Genomic DNA, 22,044 nt, shown 5'->3' with positions numbered 1-22,044 from the left:
AAAATGAGAGAATTAGAGGGAGAAAGGAAAAAAAATCATACACGTTGTGAGAAGAAACATATGAAACAAAAAATAAACTTCATTTAATTTAACACAATTATTCCCTTTCATAGGCTTTAAAAACAGATAATAGATTTAGGATTGCCACACAATCTTTGATACTCCTGCCAGTAAGAGGTGAAGGTTAATTCCTCTACCTTGAGCCTGGGCTGCCTTAGTAACTTGCCACATCCAACAGGATGGGGCAGAAATAACATTCTGGGACTTCTAAAGCTATGATACAGAGCCTTGGAGTTTCTGCCCCAGACTATTGGAAAACTCACCTTGGGAAAGCTGACTGCTGTGTAAGAAATCTGAGTACCATGAGACCACCATACTATGATGAAGCCCACAATAACCACAGAGACAGGCCATCTCTATAAAGAGGGAAGGATGTCCAGGCAACCCCAGTTACTTCAGCCACGCCAGCTCAGGCCCCACACATGAACGTGAGCCAAGAAGCCATCTGAGGGGCCATATTAGTCCCAGAAGACATGGCATGGAGAAGATCTGAGGAATCCAAGCAATAGCCAGGATTGAAGCCCCAAAATGTGGTGCTAGTCACCAATTCCAGGCTTCCCCAGCCATTCAAGCCATCCTAGCTGAAGCTCCAGATGCAAAGAATAAATGCACTAGCCTCCATTATATTCTGCTTGAATTCCTGACCCACAAATCATAAGCATAAAGGAACGGTGTTGTTTTATATCTCTAATTTTTAGGGAGGTTTGCTGTGCAGCAGCAGATAACCAGAATAACCCCCGCGTCCCCATTTATAAACCAGATGCACTTTAAGTAGTTTTATGGCTAAGCTATTTAGCTGTCCTTTTTTCCATTAAAATCACACTCCTAAGTCACTTACTTACCAAAATTGAGCTACAGTCACAAAAGCTTGCTACAAGAATGACTAAAGAATAAGCAGCAAACCAATATTAAAAGGACTAATATATTAATTTTTTTCAAAATATCAAATTAGTTTGATATATTCTTACCAAAGCAAATTCATGAGATATCCTTCCATCTGGAGGCAGTTTTGCACCAAAACCTAGAGCTGGGAACATCTTATCGCTGTCATAATCTTGAACGATTTCCCCCACTGCTTTCAGTGCCATGCCATAGGCATTCAGCTGGTAAGGATTCATGTAGTGGAGAGAAGTGGGCTGAGCGGGGTTGCCTGATGACAGAAAATATATTCACACATACAGAGATTGGGCTAAAGATATTTTTTTAACAACATTTTTCTTGATGTCTATTTCAGAATAAAATATTCAAAATTATGTTTTTCTGCCTATACCCGTAGTGTGTCAAATACTTTTTGGATGGATATTAACATATAAATATTTATTATTTTATATCAGACATATAGAAAGTTTCCCTAAGATATACCAATGCATATGCAGAATTTTTCAGAAATGATTCCTTATTGTTGATGCCACCGGTTATTTTTGAGATTCTGTTCTAGAAGTATAGAAGTACTTTTGTTAATCATATTTTATTTATAATCTTTGTTTTTTAAAAATCAATCATGTGCCTTTAGCTTGAATCCTTATGCCTTTGGCGAGATGACCCAACTGATTTAATGGACTTCAATAATTATAAGTCCTTCCTAAAGTTCTATCACAAATATAAATTGAATATTTGAAAAATATTCCCTTTTATCACTTTAAAAAAGGGCAGCACAGTGATTTTCAAGCCCAAGCTGATTAAATAACTAGATCTGACAAATTATTCAGAACTTTCACACTAGACATTAAGCTAGGAGCCTAAGTCCCAGAGTCAAGTCTTGCCATTTGCAGAATAGCATATGTAAAATAAATCCTTCCACAGTGTTAACTGGAAGGACAAAATGAGATTTGGTATTTGAAAGTGATTAAAAACAATAAAGTATCATAGAATTATAAGTTTAACCAGTGCAGTTATTATTGTTTGGGTCATGCACAAGGTTCTGAATTTCCAAAATGCTAATACTGATAGGATGTTGCATTTGAAAAAAGATGAAATTGAGAGAAAATATAATATATGTACTACCACTCAAACACATTGAGATTCACATTCAGTTGCCCTAATTACCAGCACAAAGGCAGCCTGAAAGTTCATTTAGTTTCTTAAGTGAAAATGGAAAGTTAAATGAGACCTGTAATAGCACATAAAGCTCAATTCTACACTAAAGCATTCCCTGAAAAAGGAAAGCCTCAGGGCATGGTTTTTCTGATAAGGAAAAAAATAATAATAAACGCTTGGGATCCAGAGAGAAAGAAAATAAAAGAAATCTCCCTTTGGTTTATTATACATATAATTATACATAGAATATTTTTGTCCTAAAAATAATTCATGGCACAAAAGCTTTTATATTTCCAAAGGGTTAGCAGCATTCAAGGGCTGATTTCACATGACAAAATCTCTAAAAAAATGTCTTCTGACCAAAATGGCCTTACTGCTCCTGTCAAGTTGGCTAAATTTTAGAAAGGTTTTTTTTTTTTCCTGACCATAAACCATGGGCTACTCTTTTCTTAGAGCATTTACTTTAGAAAACTGGCAACTGGAAATTCTTTCTCTGCCTCTTTGAGATGGAAATCTTTTACAACTAAGCAATACCCTTCTCAAGGACCTGGGAGCCATCCCTTTGAAATATAATCATTAAGAAAGACAGCATTTATTAATGGGGAAAAGAAGCCCTATTCAATAAATGGTGTTGAGAAAATTGGATAGCCACATGCAGAAGAATAAAGCAGGATTCATTTCTCTCACCACTCATAAAAATTAATTCAAGATGGATAAAAGACTTAAATGTAAGCATAAAACCATAAGAATTCTAGAAGAAAATGTTGGAAAAACTCTTTTAGATACCAGCCTAGGCAAAGAATTTATGAAAAAGACCCCAGTGACAATCACAGCAACAACAAAAATAAATAAACTGGACTTGATTAAATTGAAAAGCTTCTGCACAGCTAAGGAAATAATCAACAGAGCAAATAGACACCCTACAGAATGTGAGAAAATATTTGCATGCTATACATCAGACAAAGGGCTAATAACCAGAATCTACAAAGAACTCAAGCAAATTGGCAAGAAAAAAAAATAAACAACCCCATTAAAAAATAGGCAAAAGACATGAACAGAAGCTTTTCAAAAGAAGACAAATGGCCAATAAACATACGAAAAAATGCTCAGTGTCACTAATCATCAAGGAAATGCAAATTAAAACCACAATGAGATATCACCTTACCCCAGTTAGAATGGCTTTTATTAAAAAGTCCAAAAACAATAGATGTTGGCATGGATGCAGACAGAAAGGAACACTTATACACTTTTGGCAGGAATGCACATTAGTACAACCTCTAAGGAAAACAGTACGGAGATTCCTCAAAGAACTAAAAGATGACCTACCATTCCATCCCAGCAATCCCACTACTGAGTATTTAACCCAAAGGGAAAGAAGCCATGTTATCAAAAAGGAACCTGCACTCACATGTTTATTGCAGCACAATTCACAATTGTAAAGATGTAGAATCAACGCACGTGCACATCAATTCATGAGTGATTTAACAAAATGTGGTATATGTATCATGGAATATGACTCTGCCATAAAAAGGGATGACTTAATGCCTTTTGCAACAATTTGGATAGAACTGGAGACAATTATCCTGAGTGAAGTATCTAAAGAATGGAAAAACATACACCACATGTACTCGCTATTAAATTGGAACTATCCAACGAGCACACGTGTGTACAGAGGGAGGTAAAACTCAGCGGAAATCAAGCAGGGAGGATGGGTGGGAGGTGATGGTGAAAACTTATTTAACGGGTACCATGAACACTCTCTGGGTGATGGACACACTTAAAGCCTTGACTCAAGCATCACAAAAGTGATCTATGTAACCAAAAAAATTTGTACCCCTATAATATTTTGAAATAAAAAAAAAAAAAGAAATGTTCAAGTAATATTAACCTAAAGGTAATGTCATCAATTTTGTCCTGACAGATGGCACTGGGTAGTTAGTATTCAAGTGTTACTACATAAATAAAATTGATTTATGCTAACTGAGGAAAAAAGAAAAAGGAAAAAGACAAAAAAAAAAAAGGAAAAGTCACCAGCCTTATCTCCCAATCTCTGTGAGAATGTAGGGTCCTAACTTCAATAAGTGCCAATTAGCAAACAGATGGCCTAATCACACGGACAAACCTCCTTGCTAATACTCTCCAGTACTTTTCCCTAGCTCACTGTAGCACTTACAGACCCTCCAGCCTTTTGTTTTGAAGCAGCAAGTTCAATTTTTGTACTTTATCATAATAGCCTTAAGACCTATTGCAATAGTCCTTCCCGGCCTTTTTAATTGATTCAGTGCAATTTTTCTTTGACACTTCCTTCTAAAGGAGAAACTTGGCTACTTAATCAAAAGCCAGTGAGTGATAAGAAATACCATTAAATTTGGTATTTTGTGGACTAAATGGTTATTTAACTCAACTCTCAACTATAAGAAGAGTTGTTACCCAATAGTACCAATATGGCAAATAATTTTATTTTATCCAGAAACCATAACTTTAAAAGATCATCGATTCCCTCACATGTCTGTCTTAACCTAACACACAGAGTAGGGTCCTACTGTTCCCCTCCAAAGATGTTGCCTATCTCTTTCCAGCATCTTCATCCGCACCAGTCTTGTCACTGCTTGTCACTGTACTACTAATGATACTTTCCCTCTCATCTCTACTTGTCAAGTTGCTATCCTGTCCTGAAATTCTTTTCCTCCAGCTTATGTCTCAAATACATTAGACAACCTTCCTTGTTTATTCCAGCCTTCATGGTCTCTTCTCTCATCCCTTATGGCTCTTGTATTCTGTGTCACAACATTTGGCAATTTAAGAAACTACCAAATTGACTGTTAACTCTTTGAATCTGGGACCATGTTTATATTTCCTCTGTATCTGCAACAATGTTTATGAAGAATGAACCTGTAGTAGGTTGATAACATTGGGGCTCAATTAATAGCAATGATAATGATAATAACATAGAATCTACCATGTATTAAATATATTACTTTATATCTCAATCCTTTCAAAAAAGTTATGACATGACTACTTTTATTATAACCATTTTTCAGGTTAAATAACTTGCTCAAATTCACACAGTAATAATTGGTAAAATTAGAATATGAATCTAGGCCATCTGATTCCATAGCCCTTACTCTTAGCTATAACTCTTTAATGATTTTATAATGTTTTAAACCCAGAATATTATCAAATTTATATCTGATTTTGTTTCAGAGTTGCCTTATGCCTTTGTAAGAAAATCACACTTGAGTAGATTATTTTAACAGCTTACTGAGACATAATTCACATGCTTACAAATCAACTATTTAAAATATATAATTCAAAGATTTATAGAATATTCACAGATATGTGCAATCATCACTATAGTCAATTTTAGAACATTTTCATCATCCCCTTAAAAAGGAACTCTACTCATTAGCTATCTCTGCAGCCCTAAACAATGACTAATCTACTTTCTATTGATTTGTCTATTCTGGACATTTCATATAAATAGAATCACATAATACGTGGTCTTTTGTGACTAGCTTCTTTCACTTAGCATAATGATTTTGAGGTTCATCCATGTTGTAGCATGTATCAGTACCTCACTCCTGTTTATGCAGAGTAGTATTTCATTGTGTAGGTATACCACACTTTGTTTCCCTATTTATCATTTAATAGACATTTGAGTTGTTTTCATATTTGGGCTATCATGCTGTTACGAACATTCATTACAAATTTTTGTGTTGACATACGTTTTCATTTCTTCTGGGTATATATCTAGGAGTGGAATTGTTGGGTCATATGGTAACTCTATGTTTCACAATTCTAGGAACTGCAAAGTGTTCTCCAAAGTGGCTTTACCATTTTACATTCCTACCCACAGTGTTATGAGGCTTCTGATTTCTTTACATCCTCGCCAACACTTGTTATCTGACCATTTGATTATAGCTATCCTAGTGGGTGTGAAATGGTATCTCATTATAGATTTGATTTGCATTTCATGATGCCTAAGTATGCCAAGAATCTTTTCTTGTGCTTACTAGCCATTTGTATACCTTCTTTGGAGAAATGTCTATTTAGATTCTTCACCCATTTTAAAAATTGGATTATTTGTTTTTTTTTATTGAATTATAAGAGTTCTTTATATATTCTACATACAAGTCCCTCATAAGATGTATGATTTGTAAATATTTCCCCAATTCTGGGGGATGTCTTTTCATTTTCTTGATAGTGTCTACGGAAACACAAAAGGTTTTAATTTTGCTGAAGTTCAATTTGTCTATTTTTCCTTTTGTTGCCCATGCTTTTGGTGTCATATTTAAGAATCAACCACCAAATTTAAGGTCATGAAGATGCATCCATGTGTTTTCTTCTAAGAGTTTTACAGTTTTAGCTCTTAGTTAGACTTAGGTCTTTGATCTATTTTGAGTTAATTTTTATATATGATGTGAGATAAGAATCCAATTTTATTCTTTTGCATGTGGCTACCCAGTTGTCCCAGCACCACTTACAGAGAAGATGTCTTCTCCCCCTTTAATTGTTTTGGTACCCTTCTGGAAATCACTTAACCTCAGACCTCAGACACATGCGTTTATTTCTGGAAAACTGATTGCATTTCATTGACTTATATATCCACCTTTATGCCAGTACCACACTGTCTTAATTACTGTTGCTTTATAGCAAGTTTGAAAAGTGAGAAATGTGAATCATCCTACCTTGCTGTTCTTTTTCAAGATTGCTTTGGCTCTCCTGGGTCCCTTGCAATTCAATATGAAATATCATATGAATTTTTCCATTTCTTAAAAAAAGGGCATTCAGATTTTGATAAAGATTGCTTTAATTCTGTTGATCATTTGGGGGAATACTGCCATCTTAATAGTTTAGGTCTTATAATACATGAATATGGCTTGTTTTTCTATGTATTTAGATATTTAATTTCTTTCAATGATTTTCTTCAAAGTATAGTTTTGCACTTATTTTATTAAATTTATTCTTAAGTCTATTATTTCTTTTGATATTATTGCAAATAGAGTTGTTTTCTTAGATTCATTTTCAGATTGTTCCTTGTAAGTATATAGAAAAAGATTGATCTTCATATATTGATCTTCTATCCTACAATCTTATTGAACTCATTTATTAGTTGTAATAAATTTCCAGTACATTCCTTAGGATTTCCTATGACAAGATGATGTCATCTGCAAATAGAGATAGTTTTACTTCTTCCTTTGTGCCCGTGCCCCGATGCCCGGCTAATTTTTTCTATTTTTAGTTGTCTGGCTAATTTTTTTTTTTTTAGTAGAGATGCAGTCTCACTCTTGCTAAGGCTGGTCTCAAACTCCTGAGCTCAAACAATCCTCCCGCCTCAGCCTCCCAGAGTGCTAGGATTATAGGTGGTATTATTTCTGTCTTATATATTTTATTGAATAAAATGCAAGTAAAAATCATTAACTTAAAGCCACAATGTTGGAGAATAAACTTAATATGTAGTAAAAGGTGAGCTGAATTAGAGTTTGGTCTTCTCATCTACAGTTCTAACTCTAAAACTAATAAACCAATATGTATTTATAAGTAAAAATATTTCCCCAATTTGAGTTTTCTCATGTGTATAAAAGAAGCGTTTCATTAAATGATCTCTGAGGTACTCTTTTCCCTAAAATTTCTATTATTTTGTGAAATGTGAGTCAATGTGAGATAAATGTGGTTTAAAGGGATTATAATGTAAGAGCCATAGTCACAATAAGCAATTTGAAAAAAAAAATCTAGACAAATACAAATTAGTGCCAACTTCTGGTAAAAGTTAAATAATGAGGTTCATGTTCTTATGATACACAATAACTGATTTCAAATGGTTTTCTGTTTAAAATAAAGTTGCTTCAAAATAAAATGAAAAGTTTGCAGTTTTCTCTTTCTTAAAATGTTTAATATATAAATTATGAATTTTCATACATGGACTATCATATATTAGTCCTTCTGAATGACTTAGATATATATGCATCAACATGAGTAATTCTCAAAAATAAATAATTGAATAGAAATGAAACAATTTGTGTAAGGTACATGTATTATTGAATTAAATTTATACAAAACAGGACACACAAGAGTACTATAAAAACAAGTATTATAATTAGACACACTTCAGAATTATAATTATATATGGAAAAGAACAGAGTGTAAGAGAAGGGCAGGGCCATATAATGGGCTTAACTATATTTAAAATTTCTATTCTTATTAAAGACATGAAACAAAATGACAATATTTCAACATTTAATACATCTGAATGGGACTGTTATGCTTTTTTGTTATATTTCTTATAGTCTTTTGCATATCTGAACTATTTCATAATATAAAAAGAAAAATTATGTGAATTGTATATAAAAAGTATATAAATGTAGGAATAAAATATCTAACCCTTATGAAAATAAAAATTTATTCTTCACTTAATTGCTGGTAATTTTCATCAGGGGATACTCCTACTTACCGTTTGATGCTGTAAAATCAATAGCCACTGTGAAGTTGATTTGTGTTCTACAATATAAGTAAACAAGAATCAATAATTAAATAACCTCATTAAAAAGTTTGTTTTCTATTTGCACTATATTTTCAATATTACTGATATTCTTAAATGGTAATTATGAGCAAATATGTTATCATTCACATTGGATAGCATCAGATATGCAGTTTTACAAGGTAATAATTTGGTAAAAATATATTTATAATCATACAATGATAAAACAAAAATTAAAGTCCTGGGAATAAAGTTACCTATTTTGGAGTACAGAAACTGAGTGGCTCATAATGAAGAAGTCAAACTGCAAAAAATTATTTGCCAGCCTCAAATGCCAGAATTTATTATTAACTTATCTGTTTCCAAAATCATTCTGTAGTTATCACAAAATTATTATGCCCTTAAAAGTGTAGCATAGCTAACATCATCTCTCATAATGTCATTCCTTAAACTAATTCTTTTGACAATCCTGAAAACACAAGATTTTCTTCTGTTTTCTTCAGAGATGAAGTATTTCAGATAAAGCTCTATTCATTGCTCACAGCATTTCTCTGTGTGTGTGTATTTATAGATATAGATAAATACAAATATACCAAGATTGATGAAATATGTTACAAGATGCTCCTCAACTAGCAATGGGGTTATGTCCTGGTAAACTTATTGTCAGTTGAAAATATTGTAAGTTAAAAGATCATTTAATACACCTAACTTACCTAACACCATAGCTTAGCCTAGCCTACCTTAAATGTGCTCAGGACACTTACATTAGCCTACAGTTAGGCAAAGTTATCTGACAACACAGTACCCTGTAGAGCATCAGTTGTTTACCCTTGTGACTGTGTGGCGGACTGGGAGCTGCTGCTCGCTGCCACTGCCCAGCCTAGGGAGGGAGTAACGCATTTATGCTAAATGTGTATTGCTTTTGCACCATCATAAAGTAAAAAATCACAAGTGGACCATGTAAGTCAGGGACTGTCTGTATACACATTTAAAATTTTCAGCACATGGTAGTTACCCAAAATTAGTCTACTGGGTTTTTTTGTGTGTGTTTTTGTTTTTTCTGATGGAAACTAAAGAGGCAGCATTCACATAAGAAATTCACTTTTTGGGGTATGCCTATGACTCTTTCTATATGTAACTCCACCTCTTTCTTACCAAAGAAGACATAAAAACACAAATAAATGGCAACTATGTGATTACTGCATTAACCTGGAATCACATCTAATCTAAAAAATAATTTTTAATTAAAAAGTTAATCATTTGAAAATGTGAGTACTTTGACTATGTTTCAGCAACAAATTACTTTTGACACACTGCAAAATTGATTTAACACTCCTCAGTTTGGAAATGCGGGATAAATGTTGATGATAATGATGAGATTTAAACAAACCAATCTGACTCTGGGTACTACAGCATAAGGTCCCCTGTGATTCTCTTAGTAAAAACTATAGTAGTATTTTCTTCTCTCTCCAAAAATTCAGCCTGAAAAGACCTAAATACAATTCAGGAATTGAATCAAATTCACACATTTTTTTCAAAGGAATGAACAATCTTTTGTGCTTTCATTTAACAACAACTAGTATAGATTCCCTTTATAGCTATATGATAATTTTTTTCTCAGAGTAGAAATCAGGTTTATAGGTTAAGAATATAGGTTAATTTGAAGCATAACATTAACCAGCATGAACCAAAATGAGTACAAACTTTTAGAAAAGGAATGTAGCAAGACATTTGGGAGAACATTTTGAGATAATAAATCCCTTTTTGGGACTGAAAAGAACAGTCACCATCAGCACATTGCTTTGTCACTCTGTGCCAGGAAGAGAAGGAATGATAATACATGCTACTATGGTATATGAGGAAGGGTATGGCTTTTGAGTCTGAAAGAACTGGGTTTGAGTCCCAGCAATCCAATTGGTGACCTTAGCCAAATTTCAGAACTCTTACAGGGAAGATGCCTGGCATATAGTAATAAAATAACTGAAAGAAACTACATAAAATATTATATATGTATTATATTTTATACACATAATTTACATATTATATGTCAAAATATATGAACATTATATATGTACTTATATGTATATATGTACATTATATATGCATATATCATATATATGTATAATGCGTGATTACATAGCTTATATTAATTCACCTCACCAGAATTTTAGAAAGAAGATATTATTATTCTCCTTTTATAGACAAGAAAACCTATGCTCACCAAACTTAATAACTTTTCACACCAGTTAAATGCTGATGCCAGCATTGAAATTTGAATTCACATCCAACTTCAAAGGCCATATTTACAGCCTCTATATTACTCTGTTTCTCCAATTAAATATTTGCACACCACCTGGTTATAACAGGAACACCATAAAGGATATTTTGTTGCAAAGCTAGAAAAGAAACTACACAGATATTCTTAATGATAAAGATGTTGGGTAAATCTCATGCTTGGGCAAATTTTTCCTTCTATCAAGTATGTTATCAAATTCATAAATCACAAAATCATCTGCATATATGACTTTTATTCAAATGATACCTCATAAAGAATGAAAAATAGCTCTGAGCTTTAAGAACATATGTTTTTGCATATTATAAAGATCAATTTAAAAGTCTAGTCTTTGGTTCAATCTCACTTAGGTTATAGGGGTAGACACCTTGTCTTGATTCAACTCTCTCTTATAACAGTGTCTGCACAATGCTTTGGAACCTCACTGTATTGACTGGGGGAATAAATACATTCATTTTATGATTGTTTCCAACTTGTTCTCCAGGGTAGCACAGGATGTGTGGCATAACGACCAACTTCTCAGAAGTATTAGTTTCAGATAAAAAACTTCAGTAGTGATAGATACAAAGGTCCTCTCAAAGCCAAAGTTCTGTCTAGCAAAGCTACAAAAAAAAAGTTATGGCTAATAACTAAAACACTACATTGTACCACAAGAATGAAAAAAGAGAGCAGATATTTAGAATTAAACTAACTTACTAAAACTCTAAACAGCTACACTAAATTACAAAACCAAGTAGACTATGTACAAAAAATTAATGAGTTTTAAAAAAGGAGGGAGGAGATAGAGAGAAGACAAGAAAGAAAAAGGAAGGAAGGAAGGAAGGTAGGAAGGCAGGCAGGCAGGCAAGCAGGCAGGACCAAAGAGCATTGTTGAAACCCAGACACTCTAAGTATGTAAAAAACTGATGCATTGATTTAGCACTAGATGATAAACAAGACCATTTTGTAATCATAGTGCAACAGACACACTCAAGAAGTAAAGCAGAATCCTTGATGCACATTGGATGGCTGACTGATTATAAGATTTGATTAATTCTTTGTCTCCTGCATATCAGAAAGAATCTTTCTCCTTTATTGCTTTGAATCAGCAGCAGTATTCGAGAAGGAAAATGTTATGGCTCACTACATAAAGCATCTCATAGTCATGATGGCCCCTTAGGGTACTATCATACTATCGAGATTTTCCTATTTATAAAGCTACAGTTTAACAATTATTTATTGAGCACCTTCCAATTGCCAAGCACTGGGTTATATAATGAAGAGAAATAGGAGCAAATGAAACACTCTTCTTGAACTCAGAGCTTACAATTCCAGCTTTCTATTATTAAAAGTAATAACAAAAACAGTATAGTATTTTATCATTGAATTCATAATTAACAGCATAACCTAAAACTTAACTGCACATTTATTGTGGATAACAGCTAGTTCATTCCCATGATTCCAAAGAGTTTTCACTATAATACATACTTACGAAACCAAGTGTCACACTCTATGTATTTAGAAAATATTAACTACCCAAAATGTTAAAGAAAGTTGCCAGCAATACTACAACTTTAGGCTATAAAACACATGTCTTAAAGACTTTGATAAATTTGTGACATAAAAGTAAACCAAACAACATCTTCATCAATAATTCTGTTACCCTATTTCATTCTCTAATATTACCTGAAGCCTAGTGTTAGAAAAAAAAGAAATCAATTGTGTGTCAGAGTAAAAAATCTGAATTCACACAAGATGACTCCTGACAGAATATTCATGAAACAATCATATATAAATCCTCGAAACATTTTGCTTCGGAAGTGTTACCTTAGCTGTCATTTTATGTTTTAGAAGGAGACAAGACATGGTAGGATTTATGAAACCGAGATAGTAGTACTACATCTTAGCATATAAAAAAGTTATGCCTGCCAAATTGCATGAGTTAGTGCTAACAACTCATGAGACTTCCCAACACGTATGTCCTAGTACTGCTAAAATATACATTTGGATCATGTCCCTATTTTACTCTGCCACCTTTCTAAAAGCTGTGAATGACAGAGAAATCAGATGTCAAGATAAGAAGAATTTACTAGTGCAGCAAAGATCCACAGAAAACAAGTATATATGCACATGTCAAAGAAAACTACACACATATACACACACAGCAATATCATCTTATGTATCTTTTCTATAGCTATTATTATGAATTAATTATCAAGAACTAACAATTGTGATGGGGGTATGCAGAAGGATTATTTTCCTTTCTTCCTGATTTTAAATCCTGTTCAGTTGTACAAACTGAACATTGAAACCTAACTATGGACTTCTCCTACTCCTCTTTGAATTAATCTTGACAAACACAAGTTCAGATGCACTAGCAGCTGGAACCTAGAACACATAAATGCAGCTGGGATTCACTCAACCACAATATTCCTCTTATCCTTGTCATGCTGGTACCAGTACTATGCTTCTGCCTTGATTTACTGATATGCATTCTGGTTCATATTATGGCTCTGGAACCTGCCCCGAACCCCTGGTTCACTTGCCTTAGGCACTGTCATCCAGCCTAGTCCTTTTTGATTCTATCTTATCATGGGATAAACCTTGAACCCTTTCTGTCTTACCTTTTCCCTTTCTTAAAAGTAACTTAACTACCTGAATGATAATACAGACAGCTCCCTGATTTCAAACATTGCTGCATCTTCAAAATTCTTGCTTCCCATGCCCATAAACTGCTCACTGGATTAATTGTCCTGACAAAGTGAGATATACTAGAATGAGGACAGATTTTGAGATGTGTAAGTGCAAATTCAGATATGCATACTTTCTTTTACCAGTAACATTATCTTCGGAAAGCTAGTTAACCTTCTGCACTCATCTGTAATAATAAAACCTTTCTTGGATTGTTGCTGTGAGGACAAGAAAAGTACTTGTTCTTTAGAAAGGCACTCATTAAGTAGCTGATTCATTATTATCACTGTTATTGGTGGTAGTTTTTCAGGACCTGAGTTGAGCTTACTTCTTTGAATATTAGACTGTGCAAAGCTTATTAAATTTCTGAGTCTTTCATAGTTTTTTCAGGTAATTGCTTAGAATCTGACCCTCCCATGTCAGGTTTACTTTCCTTCAAACCCACTATTAAGATCCCTACCTGCCCAATCCAAAACTGCCCCAAGAATGATCTAACCTTGTTAGGTGTTATCTGGGTACTTCCTCTAAGAAAATTCAATGACATGAAGTAATTTTAAGATTTGACTTCTGCCTTTTTCTCCTTTCTATCCTTTCAAGCACTCTGAATTTCCGAGGGAGCAGTGAAATGTCAAAATTAGTATAAAAAGAAACTGGAGACAAGTGATATGATTCCTCAACTGTTCATGCTAATACTCTTGGTCTTTACTGAATCCAGTTTTCATAAATTAGCAAAACTTTCTGCTTTCTCCAGACTTTGTAGATTAATTTCTGTATTTTTTAACACAATAAAAGTGCTCCAAAGTACAATGTTTACAAGGAACTAGCTCATCTTCCTACAGTTCAAGAATTCCTTGTCAAAAAAAGGCATACAAGATTGCCAACCGCTTTTCTAACCAATAGTTGGAAAACAGCTTGTCAGTGACATAATCAAAATAAGCAAACAAAAAAAATCCACCCCAAACCAAAAAGCAAGCACTGCCCATCAGAGGCCCATTTAACATGAAATGATGTCTCCTAGAAAGCCAGTGAACTTTTGAATCATATAGACTGGAGTTTGAATCCCAGAATCGTAACTAGGTAGCTGGTTGTGACTCCTGGAAAAACTACCAACTCTCTGGGCCCCAATTTTCTCATATGATACATAGGTAATCACTACTTTGAAGGAGTCTTCTGAATATTAGAAATAAAACTCTAAAGTACCTGCACACAACAAATACTCTACATGCTAGAGGGCAAATACCTTGAGCAACCCATCATCTCCTGGTTCATACTAATCCTTTCCTCTATCGGGTCAGAAGAGATAATTCTCTCTTTATATCAACTTCAATTTATTTTTCATTAATAATTCCTTCTCATAGTGTTGGTCAGTGGTGTGTCAAGGCTTGGGCAATAAAGTTGCAATCAGTACAAGCAGTAGGGGGTTCACTGTGCAGAACTTAGAAACAATAATGAAATCTATGAATATACAGCCTAGCTTTCAATATCACCACACACTAGCAATTCTAAGCAATGTAAAAGATGAATTCTGTCACATTGTGCTCCCATTTGCCCTTGGTAAGCCACTGTTGTTTATTTATTTCTGTTTCTCCTCCTCCTAGCCCCTAACCTTTTAATGGCCCACCAGAGTGAAACCACTTTAGGGACAGTGAAGTGTGTTGTCCACAACAGAATTTAACAGAAATAGATGATAAAGTTCTTGTTTCTACAAAAGTTCCTATATTTCAAAGAAAAGTTCTATATTTACAGAGGAAATTATTAGCACCCCCATGAGTACAAAAAGATTTAAAGTTGTTCTTCCAGTGTTAGGAATAGTCTTTCAAAAATACATTGCTGTTGCATCCCTCAGCTCTTTTAGTCTTCACTTGCCGAGCTAACAACAGTGCAGACTTTAACCATGCGACATAGCTAAGAAACTGCTCAATACCAAATAGTTTTTCAGTATTTTGCACCTAAATTAGCATTGCTAATGATGATGAAGGGTTTCCTTTGACTTTGAAATGGATGGCACTGAAAAAATTATCTTCAGAACAACATTAACGGGCAATGAAATCACAATCTTAATGTATATAACTTGACATCTCTTCCCAAGCTTGCATTTTAAATGTACAAAAATGAGAATCAAGCATTAACCACAACAATGTGTATGAGATTCTTTTTAATATTTGTAAAAGTTTCCTTTCTAAATTTTTGTCTAGATGATTTAAGTTTAGATATGATAATGTTCCATGTGAATATATTTATAGAAGGCAGGATGGCTTTACTTTTATTAGATTTATCCATGTTCAGTGCTGCAGGGTTTAGCTCTCCACTGATTTGATGAATGCAAAGCACTTGGGTGCCACAACAAGAAGTACTATAAAAAAATCCTAGATATGCATATTCTGTTTTCAAATAAGAAATTGAATTAGGAAAAAAAACCTTATAGGGTTGCATGGTCTGGCAAGATCTGCTCCCTGAGGCAACATATCCAATGCATTGCCACAAATTTTACAAAACTAAGGCAAACATTTTACAGCATCATTGCAACTGCTTCAAGTATTTTTAAGGAAAAAAATCCTTATGAGATTGTTGATAAAGGGACTTACTGATACTAAACCATCCTTTAAAATAAGCAGCATCATAAGCCCACTTTAGCCTTTAAGATTAGCTTATGGTAGGTAGGTAGCTCTTTTTTTAAAAAAAATTCAGACAAGTTTTAGATTTAGGGTTGAGTTTGAGTAGAATGAACAGGATTGTCTGGAATGAAAGGAGTATCCTGGAGTCATCCTCAAGCAGAATTGAACCACAAGAAAGTGACATTCACTGATTTTATAAATTTGAATATATCTTTTTCTCTCCATATCTCTGATAACTGGAGCAATTACCATCAACAATAATTTCATGACCAAATGAGAGAAGACGTATAAGAACTTTAAACACATTGAGATTTTTCAGAAAAATAATAGCTAGCATTTACTGACAGTTAACTGCGTGTCATTTAATCCTCATAACTACACTATAAGTTAGATATTACTATTTTTATTCCTATTTCATAGAAGTAGAAACAGGTTATGCTAGCAAGAGGCAGATCTAGGATTTGAACTGTGCAATTAATGTCAGAACCCAAATTCTTGGTCACTATTAATACTATACATTGCCTCAATTATCAGCAACCACTTCTTTGCAACTGCTATGACTTTTCACCAAATATTTATTCCGTATTGAGATTCTTTCCCAGAACTTGCCCATTCAGTGTGTCCAATTACCTTCTCTCATGCTCCCTTTTCTGTTAAGATATGGAGAAAACACAAGCAGTTGGTGCTTCTAATCTTGATTTCGCCTTTCCTCCAAGTAACTGCCAACCAAGATATAGCGTTCAGCTGAGACAATTTCTGATAGAGGGCAACAAAAATGCATTTTTTCTTATCCCAGAAAGCCTGGTAAATCTGTTTTGTTTGGTGATTGTGGTATGAGGTATGGAGAGAGGAAGGTCACAAGATGAAGTCTGAGAGAGACAGATACAGGGGTTTGTAATCCAGTTCATCCTGTGTTTAAAGTTCTATTTGTTCATAATGTTTTAATTGTGCTAAGAGATTTGGGAGGAAAAAGGGTGGAAAGTCATGCTTAAAATGGCTGTCTAATTAATCCATATTTATTCAATGGCTATTTTGTGTTCAGCCCTATAAAAATATTTAAAAATTGTGTCTCTTTCCAAAAACAAATCATACAAAGGAACAACTAAAATGACTCCAGGGAAACCAGCAACCACTGGGTATAACTGATAAGGTCTTGTCCAGCTCATCTGGACTGGCTGGATGACAGTTTGAGCTTTCTTCAGAGGAAGAAAATGACAGTCTGTAGACCTCTAAGTTTCTACTACACTCAATTTTCTGATAAAAGCATAGACCAGAGTTTCCTGTTGACATGAAATTCTACTAGCTCAGCAGGGACTCAGTGTGCAACAGAATTTGTGATCTGTTTTCTTCCTTCATCTGCCAGTCAAAGAGATGTGGAAAACTTTATAGATATTTGTTCCTTACTCATGTCGGTGGTGGAGTGGACTTTCACAAGACTGGAGAGACACAGAGGGCTGAAGAGCAGACAAACTGAATTGAAATTTAGGATTCTGCTCTCAGATACTAACAGTACAAGCTGCTGGGAATATGGAAATACATATAAATTCAATTCAAAAATAATAATAATTAAAATAATGATAACACTACCTAAGGAAGTATCTTAGATTTCAGAACAGTATGTGATTTGAAATGAATCTGGCATTGTCCTTATTCATGATAACGGAAATAGTCAATGCCATAGGTTAGATATTACTAAATAAAATTCTTTGTAGAGAGCTATAGCAGACGTTTAATATCTAAAATTATTTTTAATAAGTAAAGAGAAACAAAATAGCTACAGGGATAAATGTACAGAGTATGACTAAAAATAATGGCCCCAAGGTCAATAATCCACAAGTGAAAGTTTTTATTACTCTATAATAAAGCTCCTTTGTAGATATTATTCTTCTATAATATTTAGAAAATAAAATTTTTCACTATCTCAAGTCATAAAATGTATCTCATATTCCAAGAAAAACATGGTACTTCTTATCCAAAAAAAAAAAAAAGTTTAAAAATTAGATTTTTATTTCAAAGAATATTTGCATAAAAATTGGATCTTGGCTGATTTAGAATGCGTCTGTCTCATCTGCTCACAGGGTACCTGAATCCATAAACCTGTCTACTGAAGCTAAACGCAGTATTTTAGGGATTGAGCCAATGAATGAAAAGTAACAAGCTAACAACATGGTTCCACAAACAATCAAGGTTGTATTTTCATGTAAATATCTACATCAATAATGACTAAAGTAAGGGAAGTCCAGAATACCCCATACTAAGAATTAGGCCTAAAAAGAAGTTTCTTTGAAGGTAAAGATATTAAAGGGTTATGAAAACACTTTTGCTTAGTATTTAGATGTGTTCATTCTTAACTGTGTAATTTCATGAGAATTACAGGGGTTCATGAGAAAACAAATAACATTTTTATAATTTTCTATTCAATTATTTTTTGTGACACTAACAAGAAGAGAGATAACATTTTAAAGTGCAATTCAAGAATTTCTTTCTATGAGTTTAATAGAAATTTTTGACTGTTAGCAAAATTGCTACATAGTCCACACTAGTTGCCTGTTTCATTCCCTTTCTCTATAGCTATGTTCTCATGCATACAGTCTAAGAGAAATGGTTTATAAAATTGATATAGAGGACAAAATGAATTCAGAAAAACCTCAACTAACTTTATTTTATATGAACCAGGGCTGGCTAGAGTACCAATTTAATTGTGGTTACCTGTATAATAACGTTTCACCCTTCTTGAAGACCTCAAGCTTTACTTGTCAATTAAAATTCAACATGAGCATAACCCATCAATGGAAAGGTTATGGTGACTATGTCCATGAATTGATGCCACTCAGAGACAGCAACAAAACCATCCACAAATGCCAATAATCAATGCTGATATCTTGGTATTTCAAGTTAAAAGTGAGGAGTCACGTAAAAACAGACACCTGCAATTTTTTCCAATTGTCTTTGAAATATCCTATTTATTTTCAATTATGGTGGGGCATCTCATCAAAAAAGTTAACCTTGATTAATTCCACAAATCTTGAAATGTACTAATAAATACGACTCCCAACATCTTGGGTTGTTCTCCTACATACTACTTTGGGTTGCTTGGTTGATTGCAGCCCAGAGTGTTTGTTTGTTTTATTGTTCTTCTTCAATGACATCAGAGGGCAAAAGACAAGGCTAGATGGGCTAAGTTAAGAACAGTCTTTCTGGAGGCATGCTGAAGAGGAGTGTATCAAAGACCAAGATGCGAATACTCAGGAAGTTTAGGTGAAGTATTGCTCACTGTAAGGAATGTAGCTGCAAGCTACCTTTCTGTGTTCTCTCTTCAGTTGAAAATATTCAATGTTTTATGATGGGACTAGGGAAAGAGGGGACAGAGGAGAAAGTGTTCTGAAAGATGTTTTTCCAAACACACAGTTGGTTTAACATGAGCTTTTACAGAGAACATAAAAATGGCTAATAAATAGAGGTTTCACAGATAAAAACTGACAATAACATAAATATTTACTATTAATTAGCAAAAATGAAAAAGGAGGGACACTAACATTCATACACAGATTTTAGGAGTATAAATTATTATAGTCTTTTAGCAATACAATTTAGAAATGTTTAACAAATTGTATAATATGCATATCATTTAATCCAACAACATTATTTTTTAGGAAGCCTACAGACATATTTTCAAGTCTATATGCAAATGCACTAATGAAGTGCACAGAAAGCTAGATGCCATGTTTTTATGTTGCAGCTTTGTTTACGATAAAAAAATGGATGTAACTAAAGCATGTATTACCCGGAAATTTAAATTAAATTATATGCATACACATAATGGAAAATTTAAAACAAGGTGGCAGGGACATGGTAATATATATACACAATATATTTAATGAACAAAAAATACGATGCAGAATACTGCATACAGTGTGATCCTACTGTTTTAAAAAAATAATGACGCGTTAGGGAATTAACAGGGAAGAATATATGTCAAATATCTAATGGTGATTATCCCTAGAGTGTGTGCTAATAGGAGATTCTAACTTCATACTAAATGATTTCCATCTTACATAACTTTTCTTTTTATCATCTTACATTTTATCTTTATAATGTGAAACACAAAATATAGCTATTTTAAAATTTGGGAGACACAATACTTATTTTCCCAATACCTGAAATTAACCACTAATAAAATAAAATAAATAAAATAAAATAAAAACATTCTGTGGTTTTAGAAAAAATTATTATGAAGCATACTAATTGTCATTGAAATGCTCAAAAGTTTTCAGAATATTTTTTTCATTGTAAGAGTCCAGATATTCTAACTGATGTTGTTCATAAGACAGTCAATAGCCACTACTGAATTATATATAATAAGTTGCCAACTATTATAATTCTAATTTGAAAGCAATGCAACTCTATATTTTATATTGCTATTATTCAGAAATTTTTATGTAATTAAGTGTCTGCTTTTAATAAGCTTTTCAATCACTGCAGTGCATTTATCTGCTTGGAGGTTGAGATTTCTTAATAACAAGGGCAGAAAATCCAAAAGGCTTACAATGTCTAGAACAGGTAAAAAAAAGAATATCTGAGGGAAATCTATCAAGAAAAGTAAAAATAATTTGCTGAGATATTTAGATGTTTGTAGCTACTTATTTCTACAGTGATTTTAATATTGCTGTTCTCCATTTCAAGCTGATATGATTTGTTATTTTCATAATTATTAAGAGGTTTACATGAGTGGTATCTGATTGTTATTGTATTTCATAATTGCAAGGTAAAGGCAAATAAACTATGTGGATATTTTATACTGTGAGAATGAATGCTTGTTTTAAATTTCTGGGGGTGCTTGGTCAGGTTAAAAACAGAAACAACTAGGTTAAAGAGAGGAGCAAAATTGAAAAGACTTCCCTAAAATCTAGAGTATAAAAATTTATAATACATTACCAACACAGGATCTGTCTGGACTTTGAAAAATTTCAAGAATGGTTATAACTACCATTTTTTTTTTCTGAAATGTGTTCTTGCCTGGAAGCCAGGAGGGCAACTAAATGACTATTCACCACCCATTTGTGCATTCTGATTTATTGACAATGAGAACACCAGCAAAATTATCAAAATCAAATTTGAAAATGTCTTTGTTCCCTCGGCCCCTTCATTCCCTCATCCCTTTCTTTGGCCTGATGACATTCTATCAATGAAACAGTATGGGGGTGTGGGATTTTTTTAATACTCTGGATACATACACATTTAAATCAAGCCCTCAAGCTTTTCTCTTATTTTAAAAATAATAAACAGTGCATGTAAAAAGTCCTATGGCAAACTACGAAACATCCTATGAAAGTGTACATATAGTTTTATCCACTACTATTATTAATACAACAAAGTTTTTTCTCTGGGTTAAAAAAAGGTACAATTTACCCCAAATTAATAGATCTAGGTATATAAGTTTTTTCATTTATGTCTGAAACAAAAGTACAATAGGCCAGGTATCAATAAGGTGATCGTTTCAGTTTCCAGGTACACCCTGCTATATACATTCAAAGAAATGTTTAAGCAATGAAACAACTTCAAAGAATGACTTACCCTCCTTTAATATAGTCAAGGAATGAAACTTCTGTCTCTACCAAGAAAGAGAGTAAAGTTACCTGAAGAAAAAAAAACCAAAAAAACAGAATTACCTGCTAGTACTGATTGTAACCCCAAATGGACTCCTAACTATTACAGAGAAAATCATATTTCCTAGCATTCTGAAATTCTCCAAAGATATTATCCTTTATTAAAATCTGCTAGGACTGATTGTTCTTACATTTCAAATTATCTGAAGAAAAGGGACCAAAAAAAAAAAATTAACTCCTTTCTATGATCAGTTTACTTCCTTTGAAGAATAGCGTGAAAATTAT

General features: G+C 33.4%; 1 protein-coding gene across 2 annotated transcripts in view; it reads right to left on the bottom strand.

Annotated features, from left to right (window-relative positions):
• CPNE8 (copine 8) overlaps positions 1-22,044 on the bottom strand; it is a 198,873-nt gene that overhangs the window by 32,453 nt on the left and 144,376 nt on the right. The window contains exons 13-15 of one of the 2 annotated variants that reach the window (XM_045554030.1): positions 21,728-21,789; positions 8,549-8,595; positions 1,029-1,210 (exon numbers count right to left, since the gene is read on the bottom strand). In XM_045554030.1, the coding sequence (XP_045409986.1) occupies positions 1,029-1,210; positions 8,549-8,595; positions 21,728-21,789 (291 nt within the window). Of the gene's footprint in view, positions 1-1,028; positions 1,211-8,548; positions 8,596-16,783; positions 16,874-21,727; positions 21,790-22,044 lie in introns of those variants that run through there. The other variant, XM_045554031.1, reaches the window with a different exon arrangement.

Source organism: Lemur catta, chromosome 6, assembly GCF_020740605.2.
Source record: "Lemur catta isolate mLemCat1 chromosome 6, mLemCat1.pri, whole genome shotgun sequence".
Taxonomy (NCBI): Eukaryota; Metazoa; Chordata; class Mammalia; order Primates; family Lemuridae; genus Lemur; species Lemur catta.
The sequence above is the reverse complement of the archived record's forward strand: the minus strand, read 5'-3'. Positions and strand labels throughout refer to the sequence as shown.